The sequence below is a fragment of the Camelina sativa genome, chromosome 12 (assembly GCF_030686135.1).
Source record: "Camelina sativa cultivar CO46 ecotype springtype chromosome 12, ASM3068613v1".
NCBI lineage: Eukaryota > Viridiplantae > Streptophyta > Magnoliopsida > Brassicales > Brassicaceae > Camelina > Camelina sativa.
This window is the reverse complement of record NC_141891.1, coordinates 9,944,602-9,970,823: the sequence shown is the minus strand read 5'-3', so window position 1 is coordinate 9,970,823 and position 26,222 is coordinate 9,944,602. Positions and strand designations below refer to the sequence as shown.

The window sequence follows — 26,222 nt, the reverse complement described above, 5'->3', positions numbered from 1 at the left end:
ATATTGTAATTATAAACAAATAAAATTTATTAATTTATCAGCTATATAAATTTAGTTTTACCAACCCGCCAATGTGAAAATTATAACACACATTTTATTTTCATAGATCAAGTAATATATCTTTGTATTTAAAAATTCAAATCACAACATATGCAGAAAAAAATCTAAAGTTTACAAAAAAATGACAAAAATGTTAAATAATGAAATGTCTAATCCCGATTGGTCGTTCTAAATCCTATGTGGACGGCCATAATTCTTTGATCAAAGAATACTTTTTCTAAAGTTTACTTTATAAAATTGAAAAATTTCTCTAAAAAAATTTGAAGTATATTTTAGGATTTAAAAATGTATATTTTATAAAATAATTTTCTTTTTATTAATAACTTTGTATTAAAAATATTAATTAATAAGATGACAAAAATGTTAAATAATGAAATGTCTGATCCCGATTGGTCGTTCTAAATCCTATGTTTATTTAGTATATATTTACAATCTCTTGTTATTCAATCAATGATTTATAAAAACTTACTTAAAACCTACTCTTATTCAAAATATCACAACTTTTTTCAACAATTCTATTTGGAATGATTCTACAAAACTTTTTTACATTATAAGTAATTTTTTCTCCATAAGACCATAACTTAGTTTAGTGTGTATAGACGACTTGTTTCACTACATCGAAAATGAGTTAATTCATGAACCGTCACTACTTTTCTCAAATATTTGTCGTCCTTGATTCTTTTCGTCTATTGATGCTGCTTCTATAATCAGCTTCTTATGTCCTCGTGCACTCTACAAATTGAAGTGGACGTGCCGGTAACCACTATATGCTATTATACATCAAATAAACTATATATCGACCATCGTTCAAGGTTATACACTGGTTCTTTATCCAATAAAGGTTATAAATTGGTCTCCACCACCTTTCTCTATCTATGTATTCCCAACCCTGACTACGTCATGCGCTATCTTCATCAATTATCCATTTCGCTCCATCGACTAAAAAGGTTAAGAGATTTTGACATTTTGCTAACATCTCCAAAATGACTGACTTTGTAGTTACTATACGTTTGGGGTCTATAGAACTACTATAAAACTTCAATTGTTCTTAATTTGTTTGTGGAAGCAACTATCACTTTTTTTTTTTTTTTAAATGACATCGATATGAATTACATTTTCTTATGTCACAGACTAGGAAAAATTGACAAAATGGAGTTTGGCATAAATCTCAAATATTGTATTGAATTATATTACAAGAAGAAGTTCCAATTGTTTGTATAATCAAAATGTGAAGTGAAATTAAAATACATTGTTAGATGTTTTTTTTTTCGTTAGACCAGATCATAACGAGAGTGAACCCCATCAATGACATTACCACCGTCTGCAAAATACAAATCTCATTAATAATCAAAAAAAGGTTTATATAATGTGAAGAAGATGTTGTTGAAACTTACAGAGATAGCAGGAGGAATCCCCACAAGAGGATCTTGAAAGAACTTAGTTGCAAGCGCTAGTGCCAAAAGGCTACTCTGCATTCCTAAGACATTAAGAAAAAACACGTTTCTCTGCTCAAATCTTTTACTAACCAAAATAGTAAATTCTTGAAAAAGTTTTCAAATACCAAAAGTTTAGTACCAGTTTCATAGGACAATGTTCTTTGCAAGGCTTTTGCGTCTGGGGAGTTACTAAAGACGGAACCCGTAAGGAAGTATCCAGCGAGGAAAGCAGAGATATGAAACATTGTTACTAGTAACAAAATGGTGACTCCAAACGGAGACATGACCGAGTTTATGTTCAATGCCAATGGTGCTCCAACACAGCAAGCTGTGTCAAGAACCGATAGAATTGGAAGAAACGGTCGAACTGCATTAGATACTTTCGGGAACAACCTGTAGAAAAAAGGCACACAAATGAGAAAGAAATGTTTTTAAGCTCTGAGAAATATATTATAGTTGTAGCTTTTAGTCTCACTTGTTTAATAGTAATCCTGCAGCGATTGGTGCGATAACGACCTGGAGAATGCTGGATATCATTCCTTTTACATCAACGGGTAGTTTCTTCCCGATGAGCAATAAAGAAAGCATTGGTGTGATAAGAACTGCAGTAGCGGTTGATAGAGATGTCATGACGATGCTAAGCGGTGCCAGTGCTGGATCAGTTAGGAAAGTTGCGTAGTTTGATAACTGAGCTCCACTAACACATGAAACCAACATTATTCCAGCACCTGAGATTGAGAAAGATAAGTCAATATACGATCTGCAAAGAGTCTTGAGTAATATAAGAGAGAGAGAGAGAATAAGCTGTTAACCTATTGGAGTTGGGAGATGGAAAAGAGAAACAGCAGCTAGGCCAAAAACGAAACCTAAGAGAGGCTTAATGAGATATTGTCCAACATAACCAAGGAGAATAGCTTTTGGTCTTTTGAAGGCTTCAAGAAAGTCTTTCTCATCTGAATTGATACCAACCGCAAACATCAAGAATCCTAAAGCGGGTACAAAATACCTAAAAAGAGAGAGTAAAATCCTTTAGAAAACCTGATTGTCTACTACTCAAATTCAAAGAACAAACTAAACCTTGTGCTAAGAATTCCATGAATGATATATAGCAAGAACCTCGACGTAAACCATGTGAAAGAAGGAGGATAGAGAAGAGCTAATATAGTACTCGCCAACACTACATGAGGAAGTATAGAGTTTGCTTTCTTCAGTGTATCCATTATAGAAACCTTCTCACTGAACATCTGTTACAGAAAACAAAACATATAAATATAACTAAATAACTATTTTAACCAGCAAGCCACCACTAGATTCATGTAACAACAGGGGGATCATCATAAAATGAGTAACAAAGTAGAAAAACTGTGATTTAGCTAATCAAATTTTAAAAATTTAGTGCCAAAACCACATTTTTGAGTTCAAGATGTCTCACACATCATGTAACGATCAAATCTAAGTACAGTACATCTAACACAGAAAAAGAAAGATCACAAAAGTGCACCTCAAATGAATCAGCTCCAGGATTCAAACCCATATCAGAGAACTTATCAGATGCATAACTACGCCACAAGTTCCTCGATCCACCAACTGTGTATTGATTGAAAAAAACAAAAAAGGTTGGATTTTTCAGATACCCAAAAACCAAAAAAAGCCTGAGATCGATTGGCATACGATAAAACAAAACCTTGAGAAACCGGTTTAATGTGAAGTGGAGAACTCAAAGAAGAAGAGTTCGTGAAAGTGGTGTTGTTGTTAGGCGGGAAAACTTGAATCTGCTGACTCCGATGATAAACAGCTCGTGGTAGAAGTCGAAATGTTGGCTTTACATGTAGTACAGTTTCTATGGGATTGATCACGCTCATCTTTTTGTTTTTCTTCTTTCTTTTGACTTGGTTGATGAATTTAATGGCGAAACAAAACCCCCCGAGAGTGCTGGGAGGAGAAGAAGAAGAAGAAGATTCAGAGAATTCAGGAATCTGTCAACAACAAAACCCGACCCGAACCGGTCCAACCCGTTAAGAGTTTAACGGGCTTGGGCCTGAAAAAGGTAAAGGGAATATATACTTTTTTTTTTTTTTTCTTGTGTGGTGAGAAAGACGCAATTAAAAAAATAAGTGGTAGGGTTAAAAACAAACATATCGGTACAAGCAAAGTCACAAATCGAGGAGAAAACTTCGTCAGTGCGATTTTGCCCCACAAAAATTGGCTCTCTTCTTCTTCTTCTTCTTCTTCTTCTTCTCTCTCACATCAATTTGTTTTTTTTTTTTCTGGGTTCGATTGCATTTGATCTTTTTCGAGTTTCCGATCACTGGGTTTTCCCGGTTTAATCGGAAAAATCCAGTGGATCAGGTTTTTTTTTTGTTTTCCTTCTCTGCTTATTAGTGTTTATCTCTTTCTGTTTCTGGGTTTGTTGTATCCGATGACTCTTCCTGAGGAAGAAAATCCGGTTCTTGAGCTGCGGATGAGAGTCGAAGAAGAAGAAGACGAGAAGGGCTCTTATGTGAAATTGAGCGAGGGTTTAGAGAAAAGACAAGAATCAGAGCTGGAGGAGACGGAAGATGAAGGAAAGAGTGATTCGTCGCCGTTTTGGTTTTGGGTCAAGCTTTCTGTTTTATTCATCGTTCTTGCTGCATTGGCTATCGTGGGTTACATTTGGATCGGTCCTTTAATCATGGATAAGGTTTGATTTCAAATATTTAGCTCTTTATTCGTTGTTGCATGGGTGTTTATCATTCCAAAAAAGTTTAAATCTTTGAGTTTGATTTAAGTCTAGTGCTTCTCAACGAGTTTTAGAACATAGATTTCAGGATGAGAGTTGAATAAATTTAATCACTTTTTATCCATGTCAATCTCAATTGTATGTAGCCTTGCATGCTTATAAGTCTGAGTAGATTTGAGGTTTTAACTATTTCCATGATGTTGATGCTTTCATGTATCTATTCATATATGAAACACTTGTGGTTCTTGCGATTGTATTTGTAATGTGATTTTGCTATGTTCCTAACAAGGGGGGGAATTATCTCTTAACTTGCTCTGGTTCTGCAGGAGCTTATCCCTATTATACAATGGGAGATAAGGACTTTTACACACCCAGTTTGCGGTCTTCTTGTATTTGCATCCGTGGCGATATTCCCGACTATACTTCTTCCATCTACACCATCAATGTGGATTGCTGGGATGACTTTTGGTTATGGCTATGGGTTTCTACTAATTATCTCTGCTGCTGCTGTTGGTGTGTCGCTACCTTACTTTATTGGACAACTCTTCTGCCATAAAATTCAAGTATGTGTCAACCCCTCAAAAGCCCCTAAAATTCAAGGGTTGTCCAAAAGCTTACTTTATTGGACAACCCTTTAATCAATCATAGTATCCAAGTTTTTTTTTGCTAGAAAGTTATTATGTAGGTTTTAGAAAATAAGAAGCTTCTCAGTACATAGACATAAAACTTGTGAATGTAGCTGGATTAACATTTGAAACCAGGATTAACACTGTTTTTCTTTTCTCAAAATGAAGTCTTTGATCAATGTAGTGGCACTTGTGAATGTAGCTGGATTAACATTGTTTTCGTTTCCTCAAAGGCTTTAATGATGACTTTGATGAATGCAGCTGCTTAAATTGGCATATTACTGAATCTGCTTGCTTCTTTTTTGTGATTGTGCAGGGATGGCTAGCAAGATATCCTAATCAAGCAGCCGTTTTAAGAGCTGCCGGTGAAGGAAATTGGCTTCACCAGTTCCGATTAGTAACCTTAATCCGGGTTTCTCCATTTCCTTACATTCTTTATAACTACTGTGCTGTAGCAACTCGTGTTAAGTACGGTCCTTACATAACTGGATCTCTCATAGGCATGGTGCCTGAGGTTTTTGTCGCTATCTATACGTAAGTCAGGTTTCTTTCTCTTCTTGTCAGTTCCAAAACATTTTGTAAAGCCCAATACTGTTTAGAGCAATTATCATTTCACCTAATCAGCAGATAACGTCCAAAAAGAATCATCCTTAACAATAATATCATTACATTTCATGATTGTAGAATAGTCTTATAATGGGTATAGGCATCTAGCTCTCTATAAGTTTAAATGTTTTAACTGTTGAAGTTAGTCCTTGTTCACTGTTGGATCGTGCAGTGTCACTGATCAGTCAAATGTCTCGTGTCTGTGTGTTGCAGAGGGATTCTTGTAAGGACATTAGCAGAAGCATCTTCTGCAGAAGAGCAGGGTCTCTCGGTCACACAGGTTATTCTCAACATATTCGGCTTTTTAGCAACAGTGACTACAACGATTCTCATCACAAAGTATGCGAAAAGACAGCTGGAGACTATGAAGAAAGAGGAGGAAGCATTGTTGCAGTAAAAACTGTAAAAAACCCACGTGACAAACTCTGAGCTGCTTTTAAGTCTCTTCTGCTTTCTTTTGTATCTGAAACATGTCTTGTCTCCATGCACAGTACAGGTCTTATTCCAAGATGTGAAAGAGCTTTGGTTATTTTTGTCCTTGGTTCTTCTTCTTCATCTAGTTTCATTAACCAGCTTTAAATCAGAAGGAAAAAGAAAGGGTTAACAAGTATGAACAGAGGAATGAAAAGCTAACAATGTTTTTTTTTAAAGTGTAATTATTGTAGTCAATTTGACATGAATGAGAAGAATCTTGTATTGATTCATCTTTCTTTTTTAACTTTGTGGTGGATACTAATGGTTACTTTTTGGTGTCTGTCCAATCAAAACAATGTTACTTAAAGCTTGTCAGAGTGACGTTTAATATTTTGAATGTAACCTAGAAGATTCTTTGGAACATATTAAATGATGGTTAGAAGAAGAAATCTATATATGATTATGGAAAGAATTGTCAGGTGGATCATTTGAGCCCCAATTAAATGAATATATAGACACCAATTAAGATGTAGATATCATATGATACATCATCATACATGCGTATACGTAAGTGTGTGTATTAAGATTAACTTTTTTTCTATATAGAGTTAAATTTTGCTTTTTACTATCTCTCTAGAAAAAGTTCAACCAACAACAACACACCAAATAAATGTGATCTTTTTTTTGTACTCTCCCAAAAGTAGCTTTGGTCCAAAACCCAAAACTCATTGAACAAAACTAATGCCTAAAAAACATATAAAGATTTTGAAAAAATTTGTCCTACCCCAAGAACCCAAAAAAAAATTGATAATTTGTCCTTTTCTTTTTTTACACAAATTTGGGTCTTTGTGTACCCAACATTGAACCTATTAAATGTCAAACTTTTGCTTAAAAATAAATTAAAAAATGAAAATTGATAGATAAGTTATTAAATTCACAGTCAACGTCATGCTGTCTGTCTGTGTGTCCACTTCTTCTCATTCTCATATGAACTTGATTTCAAAAATACTAAAAATATCACTTATATATAAAAAAACATTTTGAAAACGTTACTTCCAAAAAAAAAAAAGAAATATTCAATTGCAGTGGAGAAGCCTCTATTGCAATCCACATACACTTTAAAAATTACAGTTAAGATGATTCATTTCATTATCAGAGTAAACAACAACCATGGATGGTTATATACTTTTATATGAGACATATATAATTAAATTTAATTTTACTGAGAAAGCGCATAAATGTCAGGTCATACAGAAGACAAAGCTGAATACAACCGTTAGTGGCAGATTCCGTAAATAAAGACGAACGTCAAGGGTAAATAATGAACCCCGCCGGAATTCCAGTCTCGTCGAATTCGAAAGCCACAGTGTTAAAAAAAAGCTCACAGTCCCAGACGCGCCTCGAAGCAGCAGCCACGTAGGAAGAAAAAAAATAGACTCTTCCCACTAGAATTTACTAAAACAACCCTAACGCTCTCTCGTTGGTAAGGATATTATCGTCTTTTCAAAGTATCAAATTAGAATTCAAAAATTTCGAGTCGTTACAAAAACCGGAGCGTCTTCCATGCTTTTGGTGCTTCGAGTACGTTTTTAAAATACGGTGTCGTTTTTGGCATTTATTATATTAACAAAAAAAATACATTTACTCCATTTTGTCTGTCTCTAAACCAAAAAAAAAAAAAACTCTGGAAACAGCGAAATTTGTGCCGTTTATTTCCTTTCCTGCCTTCTTCTTCTTTCTTCTTCCTTCATCAGACCCAATGAATAATCAGAGAGATTCCTGATTAGAAATTAGGGTTTTTTCTCTGAACCGATCAGTGAGTGATTCAGAGTTTGTTGCATTTTCCCCAACGAAAGAGAGAGAGAAGAAAGTGACTGTGGAGGTTTTTTAAAGAGAGAGAGAGAGAGAGAGAGATGGAGATGGATGAAGATATGGAAATCGAGACAATGGTGTATCAGGTTAGAGAGATCGATCTTGAGTACGAGTTTGATGCGGCGAGATGGTACGATTTCACTCGTGACGAGTTACCGGCCGAGTCTCAACTCGCTGAGTTCTGGTTTCACTCTGCTCCTTCCTACGCTCCTTCTCGTGAGTCTCTCTCTCTCTCATTGTTTTCTTATCTTAGTAATGACAGTGAAAAAACCTAAAATTTCTTAGTCCGTTTCTGTTGAATTTGCTTTGTGATGATAGCTTCAATGGTTCTGCTTTTGATTTTACAATTCTATTTTTGGATCCTACATTTTCCATTTTGTTTCTGATTCTTTGTGTGAATTTGTTGTGAACTCTTTTGTGTGTTTTCAGCTTTTGTAACAAAACTGTTACTTAGAGAGGAGGTGTATGATGACAAGACTGAGGCATCTACGAGAACAGAAGATGAGGAAGTCGCAGCATCCGATGTTTGTGATAAGAATAGAGGAATCTTTCAGCAACGACATCATTTAGCTACCAATTTGAGTAATAAGACAGGTGAATATATGATGTCTGCATTATATACTTTGCATCTCTCAAGCAGCTTGATTACGGTTGTGGGATTTATTTTACTGAAGTAGAAATTGAAGCATGATGTTGAAAGACTACAAGATTTGGTTTTTTAGATTCTTAAAAATTGTCTTTTTGCTTTTTTTTTTTTCAGGAAGTGGAATGCGTTCTGGGATTTTTTCCTCACAACAAGGTAGTAATTTGAAGAAAGTTCCAATTCAACCCATTTGCAAAGGTGATCATTATTTGCTGTAATGCCAACATGATGCATCTACACTCCAATTATGGCTCTTTCGTTTTTTGTTGAAACACCACCAGTTGACGTGTATTATCAGATCCATTTTTTCTTTTAAACCATCAAATGTGGTCCATCTTACTTGTGTCCATCTTTGGTATATACTTTATTGATCAAACTTTTGTTGCCCCCTTTAAAATACCTACGTATTCTTAATTTCTTGTGGTCTCACTTTATCTACTTCTATCATCAGGGCCGACGGTTAGCAATCACAAACACACTGATAAACCAAAATTCCGAGCTAAGTCTAGCATTAGACCAACTCCAAGGAGCTCAACGTTAATGAGACCTACTGCTAGCCAGTTAGCAAAACAAAATAATGCCAGGTAAACATCTTGGTACTTTTCAACTTGTCAACTTAATATTTTACTCATCTAATATGTTGCTTCTTTTGCTGGTATAGTAAATCTCATATGCAAGTGGATCAAGTTCATGATAAAGGCAATTGTGGGACATCTGGGACCGAAGTTCAAGCGTCTAAAAGACAGAAGCTTGATGGAGGTCTTCTGCGTAAGGTAGAGTATTAAGCAGTTATCGGCTTTACTTCTTGTCTTTTCTTTTCTGACTGCCACGGTACTCTGAGTTGAACAGTGTATTTGTATAGTTCCTTTTAATTATGTACAAGGTATATCTGCGTTTAGGTGCTGTAAGTAGTGGCAATAAAAGTCATTTGTTCACTGTTTCAGGTTGCTGATACAAAGCAGGAAATGAGTTTTGTCCACAAGATACCAAAGAAGGTTTGCTTTCTATTGCTTGAATACTCTTGTTCTTGTTTATAGTCTTTTACAAGTGTTTTTAATATCAAATCATTTAATTCTTTGCTAAATGGTTATGCAGGATACAACTCTTGATAAAAACGCACAACAAGCCAGGGCAAAGGTTACTATCCCACATGAGCCTGATTTTGCTACATCACAGAGGGCTCAGAGAATACGGTAAGACGCTAAATGTTTGCTGAAAGTGAATTGTTACTGGAAATGTCATATCTTACTGAATACTTTGCTAATGATCAATTTCAGGCACAAGACAGATGCGAAGTTAGAACAGGACTCAACAACTGTATATAGATTCAAAGCACGCCCATTTAACCGAAAGGTTTGTAACTTCGCATCTGCTACTATGAAATGTGTTATGGAAATGATTGCATTGTTGAGCTCGTGTTTGTGATCTGTAGATATTTGATGCTCCCTCATTGCCTATCCGGAAAAAGAGCACTCCGAAACTACCAGAATTCCAAGTAAGCATGACAAATGAAATTGTTACAGTTGCTATTGTGTTTCCACATCTTATTCTGTTCTCAGGCTTTAGATTAAATTTATTGTCATTTCATATTAGGAATTCCATTTGAAGACTTCCCAAAGGGCTATGCAACATTCATCAGCAGTAACAACAAGGTCTCATCAGGGGAATGATGCGTATAAGGTAGCAACAATAGTTCTTTATCTTTGTTTATTCTGTGTCCTGTGATCTTACCTTTATCTTACCTTTCATCTAAACAACTTGATCCTTCTCAAAGCGCTGCCTCTTATATGATCAAAATTTTTTTTTGACAGGGGTTAGACAAATCTAGTATAAGTGATGTGCTTGACCGTGCTAACAGGGAAAATAGGAGGTATGAAACCATAAATCAATAGAAAATTAAGAAGGATTACTTGATTTCTTAACTCAACTTGTCTTTGAGGTGAATGTCAACTTAAACTTTAATCGTTATCTGCAGACCTACGGCAATGGATATACCCAAGCATGATGTCTCAGAAGGAAACCATGTTTTTAAAGCTCGCCCACTGAACAAGAAGGTACTCTCCTTTTTGAGTCTCATTCACTTGCATGGCAAATTTCACACCTAATATTGGTTTTCACTCCTGCCAAAATAGATACTTTCAAGCAGAGGAGACATGGGAATTTTCAAAAACACCAAGCGAGAAACAACAGTGCCTTTGGTATGGATAGTCTTACCAATTATTTTTTGCCCTTGATCTTCTGATATATTTATGAATGGAGTTTCCGAATGAATACTTGAACTGTTTTTTGAAATCCTACACAGGAGTTTAGTTTTCATTCAGAAAAAAGAGTTCAACCAGATTTACCAACAGACCTTTTCAGCAAGGTAATATAGCTCATGGTTTCACATATGATCTTCTTGAAAACGCACTCTAGTTATTTTAATAGTCTCCTAGTTATTGACCTGGTTCTATTAACCTACAGCTTTCCATCAAATCCGAGCTCCAGTCTACTGATGGATCTCGCACAAGATTGTTTCAACCAAAGGTGCAGTTTGATAACGCAATTTCACTTTATTTGTTTTTTCCATCTTCCAAGTCCAATTATTGACTTGCAATCTTTTCTTGGTATAAGAAGGTCTCAAAGGAAAATAGAATGAACCCTTTCCAAGCTAGGAATGAGGTAAGCTCTAAACTTATAAAAAAAAAAATAGGATCTTGCAACTTACCACTGAGGTTTCCTAATTTCTTGAATCGATCCATTACAGGTAACAAGAACGGCCGCAGGAAAACCAGTCTCTTCAGCTGGACAACAGATACAATTTAGTAATAACGGAATAATTCCCGAAACAAACCAGCAATGGACCCCTAGGAGGTAAGCTAATAAAGTCAATTCTGCAACCACTAACTTTCAAAATATGCATCTGATAAAATCTGGAACTATATATATACACTTATATCTTTTGATGTCATTGTTGTTTCAATTTTGCAGGAGCTTAGGCATTCGCTGATGGTACAGATTATGCATTCGTAGGGATCTGGAACCATCTCCTTATATGTACATTTAGATATCGTTCTCTTCTCAGTTTGTTCTTGTGGTATAACTCCTCCAACGCAATGCTAACATTTTGAAATCCAAAGAAGTAGACCAATTTGTCTTGAAGACAAAAGAAGAAAGGAGAAAGCGAAGCAAACCGGATTCTTCAGTTTCTTCTAATAAGAGCCATATATTGCATCGCCCTCTCTTTTTACTTTCTTCGGCATCTGTTTTTTACAGTTAGCATAAAAAGGAGAAACAGAAAATGTAAATCAGAAATACTTTCAAGTTCTTAATACAACATGTGGTTCATAGATCTACAAATATCTATCTTGGTTACTCTCTCGTCTTTTTCTGTAATCTCGATCATTACTTCAAAGATATTGTAAACAATTTAGAAATGGAGAGAAGAATTTGTTTCTTACAATATCACAATGACACGAACACAAAACAAAGAAACTCTTAAATAGAGTTTTACATATAAAAGACTTGTTGTTCCTTTCCCAAACACACAAACTTAATCCTTTTTCTCAGACACCAATTCCTCTTGTTCATTCCCAAACAACTTATGCTCAATATGTTGAGCAAATGTCCTTGGAGGAAACTTAGCCGGACACTCAGCACTCACCATCTCCGGCAACGGCTTAAGAACAATCTTATCCTTTGGTGGTTCACAAAACACGGCCCAAGACACCCTAACCTTCTCCTTATTCACTAGTCCACGATGAAGTATACTCTTATACTTCCCATTACTTAGAATCTCCAAAGTATCTCCAATGTGCATCCCAATTGAATCAGGAACACACTTTGCAATGACCCATTTCCCCTCGTAGAAAAGCTGCAAACCAGGAACCATGTTGTGTAGAATGAAGGTTAAGGCACTTACATCGGTGTGAGCTTCCACACCAAGTGCTAGCTCAGGCTGAGGGCATTTAGGGTAGTAGTTTATCTTCATTTGTAGAAGAAGCTCTTCTAAACCACCCACTTCTTTCTCTAGACGGTCAGGCTCTAAACCTAGACCGATAGAGAGAGCCTTGAAGACTTTTGTTGCTAGCAAACGTAGACACTTTGCGTACTCACTCGTTGCTTCACTACAATCATCCAAAAAACGTTAATAAAAGATTATAAAACCAAAATAAGTAAAACAGTGAAAAGGCTTTACATGTAATCACTTGGTGTCTTAGGCCAAAGTGATAGATCTCTCTTGTCTTCAGGATAAGCAAGATGAAAGAAGTAATCTTCCCACTCAAGTTGTCCACACGCGTTGTTAGCTAGTTTACTTCCATACCCTTGAATCTTCCCGGTTGCTTGATCGTTCGCATACTTCTCCTTCTCTTCCACGGGTAAACTGAAAAACTCCTCTCCAGCTTTCTTCACACGCTCCATTAGTTCAACTGGTATGCCATGGTTGATCAAATGCATAACTCCCCAATCCAAAGATGCCTTTTTCAGCTCCTCAATGCAACTCTCACGTATCTTTGGATCTTCTGACTCGATGTTTTGTAGATCGATTGTGGGAACTTGAGGACCGTCTTCTTTCTTCTCTTCTAGGAAAACATCGTTGATGCTCTCGAGCTCTTCTTTGGGACGAATGTACTCTTTCGGAATCGATATGATTCCGCTCTTTGCTAAACTCTCAACTCTTTCGACAGCAACCATATCTTCTTCTTTGGTCTTGTTTCAAAGCAGAGTAAATTAAACGTTCTTACTGTTGTTTGTCTTTTCTTTTTGAGTTGTTGTTGCAAGTAAATGAAACGTGCAAAGGCTCATATATAGCAAATAAGTTTTGATTAGAAAATGAAGAAGAAGACTTACAAGTAAGGAATTAAGAAAATGTAGAGCTACCAGGTGGTTAGTGATATTGTGTGTGTGGGGAGGGGAAAGTGAGTGTGGTACACTTCACGGTCAACGAGTTGAAGGTGGTTACGTGAGGGTTGACTGATAGGTTTGTAAATTTAGTTATCCCGCATTGGTATGGGCTTTGGGTGCTAAAAGCCCAATAGAATAAATCAATTTCTATTGTTAGACGTAACTTACTTAAAACGTCCGTCTGCACGTGCCTAAATCGTGTCTCCACGTGTCCGCCTCTGCTACTTCTACTTTAATAAAACAATTTGACTGGTTTCAGTTTCAAATTAAACTACAATTGTGTGTACATAAATCAATCTCTTTTTTTTTTTTTTTTTTTTTTCTTTTCTAATGATAAATTATAGAGAAATACCCTAAAATAGCACTAAAATAAGTTTTATGGACAATTATAGCACATGTTCTATAAATTTCCAAAAATAGCATTGTTTAACACATAAAAATATTTAAAATTAATTTTTAGAATTTGTTTTTTTATGTTTGGGTTCTCAATTTCACATTTAGGGTATAGTTTTGAGGGGTAGGTTTTAGTATTTTGAATTTAGAATTTAATTTTAAAAGATTAATTAGTGCTATTTTTGGAATTTTAGAGATATTGTGCTAAGTTTGGAAAAAAAAATTTATTTTGGTGCTATTTTTGAGAATCTCCCTAAATTATATTATTTTAATTTCCATAACATATAGATTTCTTATTTCTTCTTTACTCTATTTATTGTTATGAAAGTAAATTAATTCTTTAAAGTTTATAGTGCTATTTTATGCCATATATAATAATATAATTTTTAAAATATCATTTTAATACCAATAAATACCTAAAACTATGTATTGTTAATTTGTTATCATCACTGCCATAAATAAATAAAGATTTAAAAATAACAAAATGTTTGGATTAAATAAGGAGTATATGCACTAGATACCACAAAAATGAAAAGTATTTAACAAACTACCATAGGATCCACAGTCTATTCTCTCTCCTCATATACAATTAATCTTATACCTATTACATATATTACATGTTATTTGTTTAAATATCATGTCATTTTTGTTTTTTGAACGAAATTATATGTCAGTTTGGGTTCACAAATGAAATAGTGAGAGTTTAAATTTTACAATTAGAACGAAATTATATGTCGGTTTGGATTCACAAATGAGATTGTTAGGATTTAGATTTTACAATTAGAATGAAACTATATATCGGTTTGGATTCACAAATAAGATGGTTAAGGTTTAGATTTTACAATTAGAATGAAATTATATGTCGGTTTGGGTTCACAAATGAGATGGTTAGGATTTAGATTTTACAATTAGAACGCAATTATATATCGGTTTGGGTTCACAAATTAGATGGTTAGGGTTTAGATTATACAATTAGAACGCAATTATATATCGGTTTGAGTTCACAAATGAGATGGTTAGGGTTTAGATTTTACAATTAAAACGAAATTATATGTCGGTTTGGGTTCACAAATAAGATGGTTAGGGTTTAGATTTTACAATTAGAACGAAATTATATGTCGGTTTGGGTTCATAAATGAGATGTAAAATAGAAATATTACATGCTATTTTAAAAATTTTATGTAAAATATAAATATTACATGCTATTTTAAAAAATTTAACCTAATCTTTCATTTTTTCTACTTTACACTAAAATAAGAAAAGGGTGATTTTGTTTTTCTACTCCAAAAAAACGTGAGTGAGTCCCATAGTATTTTACTATTAAAAAAAGTTGTTATGCTATTCTCTTAAATAACTTTTAGAATTGTGGTATTTATTTAATTAACCCTTAAATAAGTTATATATTTTTAATTTTAAAAGGGAAAATCTATGTAATGCTGACATGGATATTTTCTAATGACAAGGATGAGAGGAGGGAATATCAGAGAGATCTGCCTAGAAATTTATCTCCACACTTATATTATCTCCTCAATATTTTTTTTCTGCATCCAAATACCTTTTTTTTTTTTTCCTCAAACAATAATTAAAAAACAAAAAAATTAGAACAATTTTTGGAGCTCACAAACAGTAAACACATCTTCAACCACAGGTTCCCTTTCCTACTTACTGAGAAAAAAAAAAAACAGAGGAAAAGGAGCTCCTTTTTTTTTTCTTCTCCCAGGGAAAAAAATGGGTAGCAAGATGTTGTTCAGTTTGACAAGCCCTCGACTTTTCTCCGCCGTTTCTCGCAAACCCACCACTTCTTCTTTCTCTCCTTCTTCTTCCAAGACTCAGTTGGATCAGCTCTGCCCTGCCAAATCAGTTTCCTTGAGAAGAAGAGTCTCCTTATTGCCTGCCAAAGCCACCACTGAGCAATCAGGTCTTGATTTTTCCACTTAGAGTCTCTAAATTTGATCTATCTGCTTACAAAGCTTCGAATTTGTTCTGAAAGTTTTAGCCTTTTAGAATTTTGTGTTCCTCTGAAAGCAGCTTTTTATTTTTCAGTGGCTAAATTATAGTATTAAGACTCGAACACTGTTAAATTTCAACTCTTGAAGGGTTTGTTTCAATGGTTATAGTTGTGAGTTTAGCAATTGTTGTTGTATTGGACTTCATTTCAATGTTTAGAGTTTATCTCTGTTCTACATGTATGCAATTTCAAATATTTGCTATGAAGTTCTCTTAATTACAGTCTTTTGTATTCGTTAGGGGGAGGAGGAGACAACGTGGATAGCAATGTTTTGCCATATTGTAGCATCAACAAGGCTGAAAAGAAAACAATTGGTGAATTGGAACAAGAGTTCCTCCAAGCGATGCAAGTAACGCTACTACATAAACCATCCTTTTATATACTTTGCCAGATACATTATAATAAATCTTAAAGAAACTGAGAATAGTATTTTTTGCCCTCTTTTTTCTTGCAGTCTTTCTATTACGATGGCAAAGCGATCATGTCTAATGAAGAGTTTGATAACCTTAAAGAAGAGTTGATGTGGGAAGGAAGCAGTGTTGTCATGCTAAGTAATAAATCAACTATGAGATTAACAATTTCATATCTTTGTTTTTGGTTTCTTTAGGGAGTTTAAGTCCTCATCTTTGGTTGGTTTTGTGAACCGCAGGTTCCGATGAACAAAGGTTTTTGGAAGCTTCAATGGCTTATGTCTCTGGAAATCCAATCTTGAATGATGAAGAATATGATAAGCTGAAACTGAAACTTAAGGTTCTACACCCTTCTTATGCTTCAATCAACATAAGTCTCCTTTGATTCCTTTTAAGGTTCGGTTTTATATGTCTTTTTGCTTCCATTAGATGGATGGTAGCGATATTGTGTGCGAGGGTCCAAGATGCAGTCTCCGTAGTAAAAAGGTAAAATGTTACATAAGACATTAAGACACATTGTTAAAGTTAGATTGTGGAAAGATATTTGATTTACAATCTTTGTGAACTTCCTCAAAATGCAGGTGTATAGTGATCTCGCTGTAGATTATTTCAAAATGTTCTTGTTGAATGTTCCAGCAACCGTTGTTGCTCTAGGACTGTGAGTACTCTGTATACCGATTTCTCTTTCAAATCAGTTAAACCGTAGGTCTTGTCTTTGCTTACCTGTTTTTCTTCAATTGGGGGGGGGGGGGGTACTTGCAGATTTTTCTTCCTCGACGACATTACAGGTTTTGAGATCACATACATCATGGAGCTTTCGGAACCATACAGTTTCATATTCACGTGGTTCGCTGCTGTGCCTGTGATTGTATATCTGGCTCTATCTATCACCAAACTGATCGTCAAAGACTTCTTGATCTTGAAGGTAAGAAAGAAACATTATTCAGATTGCAGAAGAAATGCTACAAGAGCCTTTTTAAGAATGTTTTTGTTTCACAGGGTCCTTGTCCGAATTGTGGAACGGAGAATGTTTCCTTCTTTGGAACAATTCTGTCAATCTCTAGCGGTGGAAAGATCAACACTGTCAAATGCACCAAGTAAGATTTTTGACTTAAGCTTTAGTTTCCAAAAGTTTTAACATATAAACCCCATCTGAATCTTTCGTTATCTCTGTTTTAGCTGTGGAACCGCGATGGTGTATGACGCGGGGTCTCGGTTGATCACATTACCAGAAGGAAGCCAAGCTTGAACCCTATGATGAGGTACACATATAGTAAATATCTGATTAGTTACTCTCTTTAAAAATCACATGGAAATCTGAGATAGTAAAATTTGATTTTGCCAACAAGATTGAAGCTGGAGAAAAAGAAGAATGGGGTTTTGTCAGAAGCAAAAATAAGATTCGAAGTTAATGTATATGTAAGATCTTCCATGTTAGCTCTCTCTCCTTCACATGTTCTCTGATTTGTAAGTATTGTGTAAGCAATAAGAGAAATGTTTATTATATGAGTACTTCTTCCATCAACCTTTTGTAGGTAAAATATAATCATTAATATAGTTATATCAAACTTACCTAACCCGAAAATAAAAGAACTAAATCGTAAACATTTAAACTTTAAAATATTTGGATATCGAACATATGAAGATTAACCACCATTTCTTTTAACTTCACGTTGATTTAACCATTAAGATCAAATTAGCATAAGCCAAACGATAAACTCTATATGGTCTAGAGCTAAAAGCAAGTAGTATAAGAAATGCATAGTGTTAATTTGGTTGTCAAAAATTTCAAATGGTGTATAACATAAAACTTTGAACGATAGGATAACATAAAAGTCAAGAACTTATAATGAAAGGACAGACAAAGGTAACATTACACAAAAGAGGATAAAGTCACACAAACATAAGCACGCCAGTGTCTCTCTTTTTTGTGGTATAAAATAGATTACAAACTTTTTTTTTTTTTTTTTTTTTTTTGAAATTTAATTAACAGAGAAGTGTAATCATGATCATCATCTTCCCATGCCTCTATCATCATTGATCCAATTTTCTCCTCCACTAGACCTTTAGAATTTTAAACCTCTACGTTAGAACGGTCATATGCGCTTATTTAACAATTATCATGTCTTCTATAAAGGTAAAAAGAGTAATCTGACAAATCAAAGTGTAAGTGTTTATAATGTCTGTCCACAAAACATATCCCCACAAAGTAAAAAAAAATAAAACACAATCAAAACTTTTCTTTTTCTTTCCTCTTCTTCACTTCCTCTCAAAGACCTTAGAGATTCTCTTGTTCCTCTCTCATGGATTCATTCTGTTTTTGTACATTTAATATCTCAATAATCATCATCATACTTCTCTTATCATTCCACCAATCTGAGTCTCAATCTACACATCTCCTTGATCTCATGATCAGAGATTACACCATTAGAAACTTTAAGCTAAACCTCAACACTGGCATCACTCAGAAAATCCATCTCCCTTCTAATTTCTCCGGTATAGACATCGATGCGGTCAAGTTAAGGTGCGGGAGTTTGAGAAGATACGGTGCAAAACTAGGAGAGTTTCACATCGGTTCAGGCGTGACGGTGGAGCCATGCCCTGAGAGAGTCATGCTAATTAGCCAAAATCTTGGTTCGAATTGGTCTTCTATCTACTCTACTGGTTATAACTTAACCGGTGAAAATTACCAGCTCGTGTCACCGGTTCTCGGTTTGTTAGCTTACAATGCTAACCCTGACGGCGTGGCCACCAACCCTTACGAGGTTAACGTTGTGGGTACCGACCAAAACCCAATCTTGGTCGATTTCTTGAGCAACAAGTCAAGTATTGACCCTAACCCTAAGGCGACGATGAAGAAGAACTCATCAGTCTTGTGCGCGTGCTTCACAAGCAACGGTAACACAACGATTAGCGAGCAAGTTTCGCCGTATGTGTGTAAAGGGACAAGACAAGGGCATTACGCTCTCGTGATGAAAACAGAAGCTCAAGTAGATGATCATAACAGTGGTGGCGGTGGAGTAGTGACGTCATCGACGGAGGTCATTGGTGGCAACGGAGGAGGAAAGCTGAGCCGGTGGAAAGTGGCGGTGGGGAGTGTGATTGGGTCAGGGATAGGGGCGATTCTGCTGGGAATGTTGGTGGTGGCTATGTTGGTGAAAGTGAAAAAGAAAGCAATGAGAGAAGAGATGGAGAGAAGAGCTTATGAAGAAGAAGCTCTGCAGGTTTCAATGGTGGGTCATGTTAGGGCTCCTACTGCTCCTGGAGCTAGAACTCTTCCTAGAATGGGCGATGATAGGTATAAAAACACTCATTTTAATAATAATCATCCATAATTATTATAATTTGTTTACTTATTACTCACTTTTGTGTGTGTTAATCTTTAACATAAATATATATATTTATATACAAATAGTTTCAATGGCTTCAATATGAAATTTCGTCTATTTTTGTTTTTGTTTTGTTTAAACGACTATAATATTTTGTTTTCTTTTTACCCTCTGCAAGAAAAAGTAAAATGGGGCATTTTCTCTCTAAGTGAAAAATCAGATAGTCTCCCTCTCAACTTTCATATTGTAAGCTTTATTTTTCTTCTTTTTCATTTTGATTCCTTAATGATTCTTCTTTTTTCCAAATTTATATATAATTTTCTGATCTGGTAAAGAAAATATAGGTTTATAGTAATTATGAAAAGTAAATAGAATTTTCCACCTACACATCTACAAGCATCTTCTCCTTTACACAGTAAGTAAGCTATTGTTAAATGCCAAGTACGGAATTGTAAACAAATCACCACCTTCATTGCAAGTTGCAATCAATATTTTTATTCATACTAGTAAGATTTGGTTTTTTTTTTTCATTTATTAGTGTTTACTTTATTAAGAAAAAATTACAGTTAAATCTACTTTAAATTATTTTTTTAATAAATGTATAAGTTTAATTTTCTTTTCTTTTTTATTGAATTATTTCTGACTATTATATCATTTTTTGTGTTAATTTTTTTTTCTTTCGGTTTGTATTCTCTATCTCAATTTCCTTAAAAACAAAACAATTAACTAGATTTCATCTAAACAATATTTAAATGAGATATAGTTAAAATAATTTATTAAACCTGTAAAAATTAAAATTTCCTATATGATTGAATTAATTTTGACAACTATATCTTTTTTTTCTGGAAATTTTCTAGTATTAATAATCTGTATAAGATATAACATTTTTGGTTTGTACTTTGAATATATCTCAATTTCCCTAGATACGAAATTAAAAAAAAAGAAAAACAATCAAATAAAAAAATTCAGATCTAATTTTTAATATATAAAAAGAGCATGTTTTGGCTTGATTTGACATAGATCTACAAACATTTATCAAGTAATAATTATTTCATATTAATATTATATGTCAACGCCTGCCATCTAAGATTCTTCTATAAGATCACTAGAGATTTTAACTGCAGCATTTATCAAAAAGAAGGTAAAAACCATAACTATCTTGGCCCAACAAGCCCATTAAACATTTTTTTTTAATCATAACCTCTTAATCCAACGATTGAGATTGAATCAAGTAGACGACACTAATCAGAAAGCTTAAACCTCACGGTCCCTTCTTCCTTACCTGATCTCATCACAACACAACACAACACCGCTTAAAACCGCATCACTTCACATGTCGTTTTCTGTTTTTTTCCCTGAGAGATTTCCCGGGAAAGGAAAAAAAAGTTAAAAAATAAAAATAAAAATGTCAAATAACCAAAAAGGTAAATTAACATTTTTTTAATTAAAAAAAAAAACTAGAATAAAAAGGCAAACAAAGAGAGGTTTTGTCTTCAACAACAACACTTCAACCCCTCCCCCCCCTTCATAAAAAAAAAAAAGAGAAGCCTTTGTTAAATCTGAAGAACAAAAAAAAAATAATAATAATAATAGTCAAAACGAACGATGATGGTTGATGAAGATCCTAGCGCAAGCAATGTGATAACGAATACGAATTCTTCTTCATCTTCATCTTCATCATCGCCGTCGATGAATAATACTACACCGGTGGTTTCACTTGAGAGACGGATCAACCGGTTGATCAATGCGAACCAATCTCAATCACCGTCGAGGTCTATATACTCTGATAGATTCATACCCAGTAGATCCGGATCCAATTTTGCTCTCTTCGATCTGTCTCCTTCGCCGAGTAAAGACGGTAAAGAAGACGGAGCTGGCTCTTACGCCACTCTGTTGCGTGCGGCTATGTTTGGTCCAGAGACGCCGGAGAAGAGGGATATTACTGGGTTCTCTTCTTCTAGGAATATTTTTAGGTTTAAGACGGAGACTAAGACTCATCGTTCTTTTAATTCGTTTTCTCCTTTTGGTGTTGATGATCCTCCTGGTGGTGTTTCTCATTCTCCGGTCAAAGCTCCCAGGAAAGTCCCGCGATCGCCTTATAAGGTTTGGATTTTTTTGGTTTTTCTGAATTGTGTGGTGATTTGAAGATTGAATCTGGATCATGTCTCTTGTTTTGTTTTTGAGTAATTTGTGGCATTGTTTGGTTTTGGGTTGATGGGTTTTTTTTGTTTGTTTGTTTGTATAATGTCTGAAGATTTGGGGGTTGGGGAAGCTTAGATTCTTGATCTAGTTGAATTCTGATCTTTGATTTGATTTCAAACAATTTGTGATCTTTATGATGTTTTTGTTCTCTCTGATGGTCTAGAATTTGAGTTCTTGTGTAGAGTGATCTAGTAGATGAAGCCATTATTGAATAATGCTTGTTGTTTAGTGTTTTTTTTATTTTGGTTTTATATGTGAGGGAGCTTGATCTGGCTACAGATGATAACAGAGGATTTTTTATTTATTTATTATTATTGTGTTTGATTAGGTACTGGATGCACCGGCTTTGCAAGATGATTTTTACTTGAATCTTGTGGATTGGTCTGCTCAAAATGTTCTTGCAGTGGGATTAGGAAACTGCGTTTATTTATGGAATGCTTGTAGCAGCAAGGTGAGATCTCTTTTTTATTTGACTCTTACAAATTTTTAATAAATCACAGTAGTTTCAAGTTGTTTTGATGGTTAATTTGTTCCTTGATAATTCAATGCAGGTAACAAAGTTATGTGATCTCGGGGCAGATGATAGTGTTTGCTCAGTTGGTTGGGCGTTACGTGGAACTCATCTGGCTGTTGGAACTAGTACCGGGAAAGTTCAGGTTAGATCTCATTTACTCTTTTTTGTTTTTGTCCACTATTTTGGCCTATGCATATGTGTAAGTAACAATGTACGTTACTTTACAACTTTCTGAATCTGGAAGATATAGTATAAATTTACTAGTTACGGTTACAACATGATTAGACCTTATCGTATGGACTGTAGGACCTTTATCTTTTACTGGGATCCTGATCTTTAAATGGTACTATATCATATGGGATTATTAGAAAGATTTTTTTTTTCTTTATAAAGAAGATATATATGCTCTCGAATAAATCTTTATCAAAGGGGTTTGTAACCTTGGGTAAAGTTAAATCCTTTGGGGTTAATATGGAAAGTAACAAAGCACATATAAAACCTTGGGCGGATAAGATTTATGATTGTTCTTTTTTTATGGAATATTCACTTTAGTTATGTTTTTGCAGATATGGGATGCGTCGCGCTGCAAGAGAACAAGAACAATGGAAGGTCATCGTCTAAGAGTTGGCGCTCTGGCATGGGGTTCATCGGTTCTGTCATCTGGTAGCAGAGACAAGAGTATTCTTCAGAGAGACATAAGGTGTCAAGAAGATCATGTCAGTAAACTGGCAGGTCACAAGTCTGAGGTATGTGGACTCAAGTGGTCTTATGACAACAAAGAGTTAGCATCTGGTGGAAACGACAATCGGGTATGTATTAATATTGTTTTCTTGATTTGTGGTTACAGTAGTCTTCTTTTTAACCCCCCCCCCCCCCCCCCCCCTAACAAGGCTAAAATGGTTTAAAATTTGTTGTGCAGCTTTTTGTGTGGAACCAACATTCAACACAACCAGTTTTGAAATATAGTGAACACACAGCAGCGGTAAAAGCCATTGCTTGGTCCCCTCATGTTCATGGACTTCTTGCTTCTGGTGGTGGTACTGCTGACAGATGCATACGTTTTTGGAATACAACGACAAATACTCATTTAAGTTCCATAGATACTTGTAGTCAGGTAAGTAAATGTTTTCTTAACTATGACATGACTTCACAAAATAACATAACCACCATTTCACATTTAATAACCTTATTTGTTCTTGCATATTACAGGTATGCAATCTGGCTTGGTCTAAGAATGTGAACGAGCTGGTTAGCACGCACGGGTACTCCCAAAACCAGATCATTGTTTGGAAATACCCAACTATGTCCAAAGTATGAAATCTCTCTGACCTTTTTCTCTGTTCATTATTACTTTTCATTATTATATGGATCATATGTTTAACTCTTGTTTTATTTTTTGTTTGTTCAGATTGCAACTCTCACCGGTCACACATACCGTGTCCTGTACCTTGCGGTTTCACCCGATGGACAGACGATAGTAACAGGAGCAGGAGATGAAACATTAAGGTTCTGGAATGTGTTTCCTTCACCCAAATCTCAGGTAAGAAAACAAACTTAATCTACTTGTGTAATTACTGATCCTAACTAATTAAAGATTATGAGGAACTGATTTGATGTGTTTTGGCTATGTTTCAGAACACGGATAGTGAAATCGGGTCGTCTTTCTTTGGTAGAACAACAATTCGGTGAAAGTACCTTTCAAAACACACAGACAAAAGTTATAAGTTACTTCAACAGCTGCCAGCTTTGGAGTTGGTCGACTCAACCAACTTTTTTTCACACGGTCATGGAGAGAGGCATTAAATTCTTTTTTTTTACACGGATGCAAAAAGATCTAACCCTTTTGATTTAATCACAATCAGGGTTCGTCAAGATGCGCGCAACAATATCTCAAAATTTTCCAAAAAAAAAGTGTATATCTTTATTCAATTTTTCATCATATATCAAAATATAGCCTTCTTTGTATTTATTTTTTTACTTACGAACACAAAAACATTTTATAGTGAAGAGGCATAATAAATGCAATAATTCGTTACCATTTTCTTATGTTTTACCTGTTCTTCTTCTCTTTCTGTATTTGGTCATAAATTAGATAGACGAATGGGGTCACATCAAAAAGTCTATCTTTATTTTGGTTATAAAATGAAAGGAAAAAAGATACTCAGCTACAGTATTGTTCAATACATACACGAAGTATTGTTCAATACATGGCTACACATCCCAACATTAAAAATGTATTGCTAACTATACGAACTATATGTATTTCATGGTCACATATACCAACTATATGATGACATGTGCTCAACATCACAACTATCTTATTCCGGTACACCGTTCATCAGAATCCGGGGTTGACCGGCGTTGACCAATGTTGACCAATAAAAATATGCAATTTTTTTTTGTTTTAATGTTAGAAACCAAACAAAAAAAATTAGTTGAATTATTTATGAATCATTTATAGTGTTTTATAATGTAAAACATATATGGATCCAAAATAAAGATATATTGTATATAATTCCATTAATTTAGTCTTATGATAGTTATCTTTTTCAATTTCAAAACTTAACTGAAATTGAAATAAAAATCATTCATAAGATATTAAAACTTAAATTCAAACCAGATTATCTTGTTATAATAAATCAAATAAGAAAACTATTTATTTTAACTTTATTAATTTAAAACATCAACTTCTTACTTAATTTATCTAAATATAAAATTAATATTATTTAATATTCTCAACCGCAACAAATGTTTCTACAACAAAAATACTTAGAACCAAACCCAATACATATCAAAATCATTAGAATTATTGAAAAATGTTATATACTCATGGTAAATAAAATTTTTAATACCTGAAAAAATTATTAATGATTTTTCATTTCACTTTTATTAATTTTTGCAATATAAAAATATATTATATATCTGTTAATTCATCCATTCTTATAATAGTTAGTTTTTTTTTCTATTGCAATTTAAAACATCAACTTATTATTTGATTTATTTAAATACAATGTTTTTTGTTATTTAATAAAAGAAATATATTTGATTGTAAACAACAAAAACACACAATATTTATTTTTAATATATAGAAGATCCAAAAAATTGAGTTTGCAAAACAATATATTTGACTGTAGAAATATTAATATATACATATATAATTAATATATATATATTCAAAATAATTATTAATAATTTTTATTTAATTATTAGTTTAGCTTCAAAATTAAAATTAATAATTATAAGAATGAATACATTAAAGATGGAAACAATTTTTTTTTTGGTTTCTAATATTAAAAAAGCATATTTTTATTGGTTAACATCGGTCAACACCGGTTAATACTGGTCAACATCGGATTCTGATGAACAGTGTACCGGAATAAGATGGTTGTGATGTTGAGCACATGTCATCATATAGTTGGTATATGTAACTATGCAATACATATATTTCGTGTAGTTGGCAATACATTTTTAAAGTTGGGATGTGTGGCCATGTATTGAACAATACTTCGTGTAGCTGAGTATCTTTTTTCCAAAATGAAAAAGGTTTGAAGAAAGAAGAGAGACCATATATAAAATCCAAGAAAATGATTTGGAATCATTAGAAGGCAAGAAGTGGCTGATACGCTTCGTAAACCCAAGACGCAAGTCTTTTTGCCATACTCTTTACCTTCACGTTTCTCCTTCGTTTCACGTGTTATACCGTCGACTTAGGTCCTTAAATCCTAATATACGTCTATTACTTTACTACTTTAGTGTTGTGATGATTCTCATGAAAGTTTTCATACAGTATGATATAGTTTCATTATTTTATCTTCAAATGTTCCTTTATTAAACTGGTGATGATTCTCATGAATGTTTTCACATTTCCAAAATATAACTATTTTTTATTAGTATTCACAATATCGTTATTTTTTACCTAATTTCACGAATCTTTTGCGAATAAGTTAGAAACCTTTCTTTTTAGTCTATTCATCTTTTAAGTTATTCCAGTACTATACCAGTCTGTCACCTATATAATACCTAAATATGTGGCAGATAGATTTACATTTGGAATTGATCTTGTGTGGATGAGAGATGCTACAATGATGGTCAAGACTCGAGAGTAG

The 26,222-nt window shown here is 34.1% G+C and overlaps 7 protein-coding genes across 13 annotated transcripts; 5 read left to right on the top strand and 2 right to left on the bottom strand.

Moving 5' to 3' along the window:
- Window positions 1-1,215: 1,215 nt before the first annotated feature.
- Window positions 1,216-3,512, bottom strand: LOC104731208 (putative sodium/metabolite cotransporter BASS6, chloroplastic). 2 transcript variants are annotated; one of them, XM_010450519.3, is made up of 8 exons: window positions 3,181-3,512; window positions 2,998-3,083; window positions 2,574-2,740; window positions 2,309-2,502; window positions 1,972-2,224; window positions 1,636-1,889; window positions 1,455-1,537; window positions 1,216-1,381 (listed from the first exon to the last, which is right to left on the bottom strand). In XM_010450519.3, the coding sequence occupies exons 1-8, from the start codon at window positions 3,356-3,358 to the stop codon at window positions 1,313-1,315; spliced, it is 1,284 nt and encodes a 427-aa protein (XP_010448821.1). In that variant the 5' UTR covers window positions 3,359-3,512; the 3' UTR covers window positions 1,216-1,312. The 2 variants fall into 2 exon arrangements, with proteins under 2 accessions (XP_010448821.1, XP_010448822.1); XM_010450520.3 differs by having other exon boundaries at window positions 2,613-2,740; window positions 3,181-3,500.
- Window positions 3,086-6,228, top strand: LOC104731207 (uncharacterized). Of its 2 annotated transcripts, XM_010450518.3 has the most exons (5): window positions 3,086-4,176; window positions 4,542-4,778; window positions 5,158-5,375; window positions 5,661-5,849; window positions 5,939-6,228. In XM_010450518.3, the coding sequence occupies exons 1-4, from the start codon at window positions 3,916-3,918 to the stop codon at window positions 5,842-5,844; spliced, it is 900 nt and encodes a 299-aa protein (XP_010448820.1). In that variant the 5' UTR covers window positions 3,086-3,915; the 3' UTR covers window positions 5,845-5,849; window positions 5,939-6,228. The 2 variants fall into 2 exon arrangements, with proteins under 2 accessions (XP_010448820.1, XP_010448819.1); XM_010450517.3 differs by having other exon boundaries at window positions 3,583-4,176; window positions 5,661-6,228.
- A 1,035-nt stretch (window positions 6,229-7,263) lies between these two features.
- On the top strand, window positions 7,264-11,715 carry LOC104731206 (protein TPX2-like). 5 transcript variants are annotated; one of them, XM_010450514.3, is made up of 18 exons: window positions 7,264-7,949; window positions 8,163-8,327; window positions 8,494-8,574; window positions 8,828-8,960; window positions 9,038-9,149; window positions 9,321-9,371; window positions 9,472-9,569; window positions 9,654-9,729; window positions 9,809-9,871; window positions 9,970-10,056; window positions 10,188-10,246; window positions 10,352-10,430; window positions 10,509-10,574; window positions 10,679-10,741; window positions 10,840-10,902; window positions 10,993-11,037; window positions 11,123-11,229; window positions 11,347-11,715. In XM_010450514.3, the coding sequence occupies exons 1-18, from the start codon at window positions 7,775-7,777 to the stop codon at window positions 11,363-11,365; spliced, it is 1,542 nt and encodes a 513-aa protein (XP_010448816.2). In that variant the 5' UTR covers window positions 7,264-7,774; the 3' UTR covers window positions 11,366-11,715. The 5 variants fall into 5 exon arrangements, with proteins under 5 accessions (XP_010448816.2, XP_087335165.1, XP_010448815.2 ...); XM_087479039.1 differs by having other exon boundaries at window positions 7,433-7,949; window positions 8,494-8,532; XM_010450513.3 differs by having other exon boundaries at window positions 7,433-7,949; window positions 10,990-11,037.
- A 25-nt stretch (window positions 11,716-11,740) lies between these two features.
- Window positions 11,741-13,287, bottom strand: LOC104731205 (leucoanthocyanidin dioxygenase). Its single transcript, XM_010450511.3, has 2 exons — window positions 12,554-13,287; window positions 11,741-12,482 (listed from the first exon to the last, which is right to left on the bottom strand). The coding sequence occupies exons 1-2, from the start codon at window positions 13,048-13,050 to the stop codon at window positions 11,909-11,911; spliced, it is 1,071 nt and encodes a 356-aa protein (XP_010448813.1). The 5' UTR covers window positions 13,051-13,287; the 3' UTR covers window positions 11,741-11,908.
- Window positions 13,288-14,113: 826 nt separating this feature from the next.
- On the top strand, window positions 14,114-17,596 carry LOC104731204 (PGR5-like protein 1A, chloroplastic). The gene is made up of 11 exons (XM_010450510.3): window positions 14,114-14,946; window positions 15,117-15,571; window positions 15,901-16,010; window positions 16,116-16,212; window positions 16,311-16,411; window positions 16,501-16,557; window positions 16,653-16,729; window positions 16,834-16,996; window positions 17,071-17,168; window positions 17,251-17,333; window positions 17,421-17,596. Exons 2-10 carry the CDS (start codon window positions 15,382-15,384, stop codon window positions 17,318-17,320), a joined length of 963 nt encoding a protein of 320 aa, XP_010448812.1. The 5' UTR covers window positions 14,114-14,946; window positions 15,117-15,381; the 3' UTR covers window positions 17,321-17,333; window positions 17,421-17,596.
- A 654-nt stretch (window positions 17,597-18,250) lies between these two features.
- On the top strand, window positions 18,251-19,483 carry LOC104731202 (uncharacterized). The gene has a single exon (XM_010450508.2). It carries the CDS (start codon window positions 18,375-18,377, stop codon window positions 19,404-19,406), a length of 1,032 nt encoding a protein of 343 aa, XP_010448810.1. The 5' UTR covers window positions 18,251-18,374; the 3' UTR covers window positions 19,407-19,483.
- Window positions 19,484-20,516: 1,033 nt separating this feature from the next.
- LOC104733368 (protein FIZZY-RELATED 2) lies at window positions 20,517-24,154 on the top strand. The gene is made up of 8 exons (XM_087479038.1): window positions 20,517-21,503; window positions 21,931-22,053; window positions 22,154-22,258; window positions 22,683-22,925; window positions 23,036-23,230; window positions 23,326-23,427; window positions 23,525-23,656; window positions 23,752-24,154. The coding sequence occupies exons 1-8, from the start codon at window positions 21,006-21,008 to the stop codon at window positions 23,803-23,805; spliced, it is 1,452 nt and encodes a 483-aa protein (XP_087335164.1). The 5' UTR covers window positions 20,517-21,005; the 3' UTR covers window positions 23,806-24,154.
- The last annotated feature ends 2,068 nt before the right edge of the window (window positions 24,155-26,222 follow it).

What these genes read in the sequence shown, in the direction of transcription:
- LOC104731202 (XM_010450508.2), top strand. Translation starts at nt 18,375, where the DNA reads ATGGATTCATTCTGTTTTTGTACATTTAATATCTCAATAATCATCATC.
- LOC104731205 (XM_010450511.3), bottom strand. Translation starts at nt 13,050, where the DNA reads ATGGTTGCTGTCGAAAGAGTTGAGAGTTTAGCAAAGAGCGGAATCATA. An exon ending in AAGACACCAAGTGATTACAT is followed by an intron (nt 12,483 to 12,553) that starts GTAAAGCCTTTT and finishes GGATGATTGTAG; the next exon opens with TGAAGCAACGAGTGAGTACG.
- LOC104731207 (XM_010450518.3), top strand. Translation starts at nt 3,916, where the DNA reads ATGACTCTTCCTGAGGAAGAAAATCCGGTTCTTGAGCTGCGGATGAGA. An exon ending in GTCCTTTAATCATGGATAAG is followed by an intron (nt 4,177 to 4,541) that starts GTTTGATTTCAA and finishes CTGGTTCTGCAG; the next exon opens with GAGCTTATCCCTATTATACA. An exon ending in TCTTCTGCCATAAAATTCAA is followed by an intron (nt 4,779 to 5,157) that starts GTATGTGTCAAC and finishes GTGATTGTGCAG; the next exon opens with GGATGGCTAGCAAGATATCC.
- LOC104733368 (XM_087479038.1), top strand. Translation starts at nt 21,006, where the DNA reads ATGATGGTTGATGAAGATCCTAGCGCAAGCAATGTGATAACGAATACG. An exon ending in GGAATGCTTGTAGCAGCAAG is followed by an intron (nt 22,054 to 22,153) that starts GTGAGATCTCTT and finishes AATTCAATGCAG; the next exon opens with GTAACAAAGTTATGTGATCT. An exon ending in CCATAGATACTTGTAGTCAG is followed by an intron (nt 23,231 to 23,325) that starts GTAAGTAAATGT and finishes TGCATATTACAG; the next exon opens with GTATGCAATCTGGCTTGGTC.
- LOC104731204 (XM_010450510.3), top strand. Translation starts at nt 15,382, where the DNA reads ATGGGTAGCAAGATGTTGTTCAGTTTGACAAGCCCTCGACTTTTCTCC. An exon ending in AAGCAGTGTTGTCATGCTAA is followed by an intron (nt 16,213 to 16,310) that starts GTAATAAATCAA and finishes TGTGAACCGCAG; the next exon opens with GTTCCGATGAACAAAGGTTT. An exon ending in GCAGTCTCCGTAGTAAAAAG is followed by an intron (nt 16,558 to 16,652) that starts GTAAAATGTTAC and finishes CTCAAAATGCAG; the next exon opens with GTGTATAGTGATCTCGCTGT.
- LOC104731208 (XM_010450519.3), bottom strand. Translation starts at nt 3,358, where the DNA reads ATGAGCGTGATCAATCCCATAGAAACTGTACTACATGTAAAGCCAACA. An exon ending in GCAGGATTACTATTAAACAA is followed by an intron (nt 1,890 to 1,971) that starts GTGAGACTAAAA and finishes TTTTTTCTACAG; the next exon opens with GTTGTTCCCGAAAGTATCTA. An exon ending in AACATTGTCCTATGAAACTG is followed by an intron (nt 1,538 to 1,635) that starts GTACTAAACTTT and finishes TTAATGTCTTAG; the next exon opens with GAATGCAGAGTAGCCTTTTG.
- LOC104731206 (XM_010450513.3), top strand. Translation starts at nt 7,775, where the DNA reads ATGGAGATGGATGAAGATATGGAAATCGAGACAATGGTGTATCAGGTT. An exon ending in AGGGGAATGATGCGTATAAG is followed by an intron (nt 10,057 to 10,187) that starts GTAGCAACAATA and finishes TTTTTTTGACAG; the next exon opens with GGGTTAGACAAATCTAGTAT. An exon ending in CAAGATTGTTTCAACCAAAG is followed by an intron (nt 10,903 to 10,989) that starts GTGCAGTTTGAT and finishes TCTTGGTATAAG; the next exon opens with AAGGTCTCAAAGGAAAATAG.